This window comes from Etheostoma cragini, chromosome 21, assembly GCF_013103735.1.
Source record: "Etheostoma cragini isolate CJK2018 chromosome 21, CSU_Ecrag_1.0, whole genome shotgun sequence".
Classification (NCBI taxonomy): Eukaryota; Metazoa; Chordata; class Actinopteri; order Perciformes; family Percidae; genus Etheostoma; species Etheostoma cragini.
In genome coordinates this window covers 10,050,470-10,056,272 of record NC_048427.1, presented here as the reverse complement: position 1 = coordinate 10,056,272, position 5,803 = coordinate 10,050,470, and the positions used below count along the sequence as shown (strand labels likewise).

Below are 5,803 nucleotides of genomic sequence, written 5' to 3'. Positions count from 1 at the left end.
TTCTTTATATATAGTATAGTATTCTTTTAACTTAAAAAAAGATGTCACAAATTCATAAGAAACAAGCAAATAAAATTCTCTAAGTCATACTGTTAAGAATGAGGGTGTTAAGAAAGTGCATCCAGTATTCCTCCCTTTGAAGAAGATCCAATGTCCATGTAATGTAGTTCAATCAAGTTGTGGTTCTGACTACTAAAATGCTTGGCGACCCATGTTTTATCAATGTTTATTATTTTCTATTATTTTCTATGGATTTTGTGCTGTATGTTACTGTGTCAGGATAGGTTGGGGCTCCCTCTGATTTGATATATTGGATGAATCACTATTGTCAAAAAGGGATTACTCATGTTCATCTTGGAATGTCTGTTGTTCTTGCCTTTATTGTCAAATACATGCTTTTATACTCACATTCACTGCAGTTAAAACCAGAATAACCAAATGGACAACTGAAAGACAAGAAGAATGGTTCATTTTATAATGTCATATGATTTCATTTCTACCCATGCTCTCTACAGACACAGGTCATATTAACAGTGGCACTCTGCTTTTCCCCTCTCACTATGATTTGTATTAAATGTTGTTGAAATATAATAAGGTATTTAATTGGATAGAACGTTGTTTTTACAAAACGGATAATGCTTTGACATTCAAACACTCACTTGACACATTTTTTGGAACCCTCAGCTTGTTGACCGCTGGGACAAGCTGGAAAAGTAGAAAAAGTAGAAAAAGTAGAGGGAGTTAGATAAAAAAAAAAAGGTTGTTATGTAACGCATAGTCTGTATATTTCTCACACTCAATAAAGGCCCTTACCAACACACAGTTTGGTAGTGAAGTCCGTTTCAATGTAATTGTTCAAACAGGTGCAGGTAAACGATCCATCTGTCCATTTGCACGTTGTACTGCTCTCATCACAGGGCTTCTTCTCACACAGGTCTGTACCTTTAAATGAAAAAAAAAATAAAAAATAAGATGAGATAGAGTTATTACACAAAATTCAATTGAGTTGAACAAATACCGTTATTAGTAGGACGTTATTACTCATTGGCTGAATGATACTCTGTACACTGTACAAATATCCCTATATGTGCTTTGACAGAGGGCCTAAACATGTACTTCTAATCAGATTCATAACTGATGACAAATAAAATTAAAGCTGCAAGCAGCGATGAACGGGCCCTCGCTAACCTGCCCTCAACAGGACCAAATAAAATGACTCAATTCATGAATTCATTTCAGACAATGCTGCAGATGTAGCATACAGCATTTTGACACAAAACTCTTCAATTAAGTTCTTCCTGAAATCAAATGTCTTGTTTGAATATTATTCTCACCATCAAACTGGATAAAGTAGTGACATTCACACTTGATTGACAGACTTACCTTCAAAAACTGCACCTTCCAGAACACCGTCTCCACTGCTGGCTGTTTTCATCGTCTCTGCAACTTGTGCTGTTGTGATTTCAGCCTGTTCTGAGAAGATGATCTCTACATCTGCTCTGACCCCTGTCTCAGACCTTGACCAAACTTTACTGGTTTTAGTGGGCCTGTATAGACAAAAATCATACTTAATGATGATCATATTCTGCAATCAACATGCTTTAAGTGGACTGTAGGAAGTGTGGTTCTAGACTGATAGACAGTCAGATCATTGTGAGTCTGACTTACCCGAGTGCTAACACTATAGATGTAGAGTAACCCACAGAGCCTTTGAAAACATTCAACAGCTGTGTTTTGGAGAAGAAGAAAAAAACATTTTGTTTGGGACATCAGCTGACAACCCCTTTAGATCAACTTCACTCCTGGGATAAATAGATATTATGTAACAACAAAGTACATTCATTGCCACATGCATGGAGTGTAGCACTGGTGAATTAAGTGAACTATCACTGGCATTAAGTCTTTGCTGTTGCATCAGATATAATGCCACGGCCACGGTTAGTTAGCTGTGAGCTACAGGAAAGTTAAAATAATATACTGTATATAAAATAATAGAATTATTAAATATCTGTGTCACTCCTTGCAAAATAGATGAGTCCTATTCAAACAACACAAGGGGTGTGCTTTACCTGAATTGTATTCCGAAAGAATAAAATAAAAAATAAAAACTTGCCTACCTCTTCAGTAATAGTTTTTGAGACAACTTCAAATTCTTGTGATGTAATGTCAGACATTTTTTCATTGTAAATGAATCCAGCCAGGGTGAGTTGTCCAGGGAAAACTTTGGCTAAAATAGGAAAATATCATCTTAGGAAAGTTGTATGCACTCCTGTTATAACAAATTATTTAGGAATATAAGCTTTTTCACTTTCTTGCCGAGTTAGATGAGAAGATAAATTCACTCTCCTGTCGGTCCATTAAATAAAGGCACCTACCGGTAGCTTAGCACTGAGACTCAAGACAAGGCTAGCACAAAATGTTCTCTGCTTACCTAGCAACCTCAAAGTAAAGATAGGACAGCTTAAGTTGTTTTCTTAAACAATTGAAGTGTAACTTGTCTTCAAAAGGTGGTAATCACTTTGACCGACCTGATATTCTGTAAGTGTGTTATATGTTTTTTTGTGCATGTTATCAATGTATACGTACAAAAAACACATTTCACTCTAAATTAAGCTTTTCCTCCCACACTTTTTTCTGCATGTAAACCTATCCTAGTAGACCCCAAGAGTACAAATATGATGCTAAAAAGGATGATAATATGGCTTACAGTAACACTTCTCAACAAGGTCCTCCTACATCCCATACTAGACTTTTGTATTATAATTCATTAAGTCACTTTCTCACGGAGTAACAACCTCATAGTGTTAGTATGCAAACAAATACTTACCACTCTCACATCTTCTGCTTTCATTATTGTAGTTCTCACCAGCCAAGCACAAGCATGCATAGCTTTGATTGAAACGAGGCGCACAGGTGCTCCCATCGCCACATGTGTTTCCAAAACAAGGGTCTTTAAAGGCAAAAAATAAATAAATAAAAATATATATATATAAGGGTTTACAGTACAGAAAACGATGACATCTTGGAAACAGGGTAAATTTATTTTTGGACAAAGGTGAAATTACCAGGAAGCTTTGTTGTTGTAGGAGCTGGTGTTGTTGTTGCAGTAGGTGTTGGTGTTGTGGATGGACCAGCCGGATCTGCTGTTGGCGTGGTAACTTCTGCAGGTTTTGTAGTGTTGGTAACTTCTGAAGGTGGTGTAGTGGTATTAGCTTCTGAAGGTGGTGTAGTGGTGTTGGCAACTGAAGGTGGTGTAGTGGTATTAGCTTCTGAAGGTGGTGTAGTGGTGTTAGCAACTGAAGGTGGTGTAGTGGTACTAGGTCCTGAAGGTGGTGTAGTGGTATTAGCTTCTAAAGGTAGTCCAATGTTGACAGCTTCTGAAGGTGGTGTAGTGGTGGTAGCTTCTGAAGGTGGTGTATAAGCTACAGTCAGAGATAGGCAAAAATACATCAACGTATTTGTTACAAATTGCAAATACTTGCTTATCAAATGTGTAAAAAAAAAAATCCAAAACATGAGAAAAATGTATTTAATTAAAATAAAAGTAATTTGAAGAAAAAGAACCTCCAAAACGCATATTGTATATATAAGGGTATTATCTAATTTTAGGCATTTGGGAGCCATAATATGGGTCTGACACACGACTCTGTAGCATTAAGCTTAGCACAGCAACATTGAAACCATAGACAACACTGGCTTTTAGCCGTCGTCCTCCCCAGCTACGCCCTCTAGTCTAAATATGGTCACTACTGTCTAGTCCCAATACTACAACAACCAAAAAACAAAATGAGTGTTCTTTTTTGTGTAACACTTCAATCCAGGGGAACCGAAATAAAATAAGCTTATGGTAGTTCCCATTGAGACAGGACATGAGATGTTATTCACTTGCATTCAGCCAAAGTAAAAATTATTTGAGAATAAAATTACACATTAAATAATGTATTTTAAGTATTTTGAATACACAAGTAAAAGCCCCTTAAAGGGGCTGGCTACTCAATATTAAAAAAATAAGTGGTCTGGGATTGCCTCCACACAGCTCTCATGGACCGCTCCCAATTGATCAAATACCGCACTTTCACTGTCACAGCCCTCTGCGTATGCGTACAAGGCATTCACGTGAACTAACATGGACGCACGGCCTAACCAGCTATCAAAACAAAGAACAGAGAAGTTCAGGTTAAAACCCACAGAGGGAGTGGGACTTCATTCTCTGCTCAGGACGCCATTACTCCATTAAATCTTCACAGAGTGCTTAACCTTAAATACAGCTCCTTTAAGTTTTCTGTACAAATTACATCCTATTTTTTTTGTCCAGCAAAATACAACTTTAAGGAACATTTAATTGAAATATGGCCCATCTCTGGCTATAGTTGAGGAAGTCTGACCTGCTGCTGAGACTGCACAACAGTCCAATGTAGCAGCTAGTAACCAACAACCTGCTGACTGCCAACGTGTTCACTTAAAATTAACTTTGAAAGGGCTAACAAGGTCGACAACAAAGAAAATCAACACTATCAAAACAATCAGGTTCTCATAGATCTAGAGACTTAGAGAAATAGACTTCTCTTTATTGATCTAGCAAGATTACATGAGATGGTATGGACTAAAAGATAATGATCATGGTTCTCAGTTGTAAAACAGTTTGTTTTTCAAATTCAACTGATCACTGATATGCAGTAATAGATCAAATCCTAGCCACATTTGCACTGTGGAACAATTGTGGGATTTAGAGGAAATGAAGGCTCTCAGAAAGGAAAGTTCCAGTTCAGTGACAATTTTAGATTTAAAATTTTTAATTTACTAATTTTAGAAAGTGTATTACTGTGTTCCAAAAAGACTCTAAATCATATCCAAATTAAGGATACATGATTTTGAGCAATATGTCACATTTGTATTGAGGTTGTGAGGAAATGAATTAAAAACATATCAAAAAGAGATAAACTGAGGTACAATTCACATTGTTACATGTATTTCCTTTGCCTGTATGCAGATAGTATACTAAACAAGGGCCAACGAAGGTCTTTTACACTAATAACAGGGCCATACATATGAAAATAAAGCTTACTCAAAGCTAACAACAGGGTCATAAGGTAAGTTCAGATTGTCCGCATCAACACCATTATTTCAAATTTGCATTTGATTGTGTGTGTGCGCAAAACCAATCTGGTAAAAATGGCCAACTGGAAGCAATTGTGAAAATTGTGCCTTCATTATGAATGTTGATTTTTGATAGCTAGATTTGAAATTTAAAAAAGAAAACTGAGGTAAAAGAGATTAAATCGGAAAACAACAGGCTGTTGAGAGAAAAGGTCCACTGGTATTTAAAGGAACAATGCTGTTTCAGCGGTCAGCCTACATCATCAATTTAATTTTTCATCACTGGAACTACATTTAATAAGTCATGCAATGCCATAAATCTTCATTACATCTATCACTATCTGATAAAAAGCCAATTGAACAAATGCTGTGTTTCTCTCCTTTGGGTGGCGACTTATGTAAAACTAAAATCCAGTTGTGTTCAAGACATAATCTAAATAATTGGACAAAAAGAAAACTATAAAGTTTATCTGATGTCCACATATTCCACTTATCAGAGACTAATGACATAGATTTATAAAATGTTTAGGATTTCAAGTTGATGTAAGAAATTCAGGCGACTTACCCAGACAGGCTAAAATTAACAAAAGAACAGAGAGGAGTTTGAATTTTTGAGCCATTGGAAAATAACTTGCTGTCAAAACTTCACCACAAGAGAGAAAGCCAGAGCGTGCTATGAGTGGATGAGACTTCAGTGGTCAGAAGT

General features: G+C 36.4%; 1 protein-coding gene across 1 annotated transcript in view; it reads right to left on the bottom strand.

Moving 5' to 3' along the window:
* LOC117937215 (mucin-13-like) overlaps positions 1-5,803 on the bottom strand; it is a 7,561-nt gene extending 1,758 nt beyond the window's left edge. The window contains exons 1-9 of the mRNA XM_034861006.1: positions 5,663-5,803; positions 3,066-3,422; positions 2,828-2,950; positions 2,118-2,227; positions 1,669-1,727; positions 1,384-1,547; positions 814-942; positions 660-705; positions 409-446 (exon numbers count right to left, since the gene is read on the bottom strand). Of these exons, the coding sequence (XP_034716897.1) occupies positions 409-446; positions 660-705; positions 814-942; positions 1,384-1,547; positions 1,669-1,727; positions 2,118-2,227; positions 2,828-2,950; positions 3,066-3,422; positions 5,663-5,717 (1,081 nt within the window). The 5' untranslated portion in view covers positions 5,718-5,803. The remainder of the gene's footprint in view (positions 1-408; positions 447-659; positions 706-813; positions 943-1,383; positions 1,548-1,668; positions 1,728-2,117; positions 2,228-2,827; positions 2,951-3,065; positions 3,423-5,662) is intronic.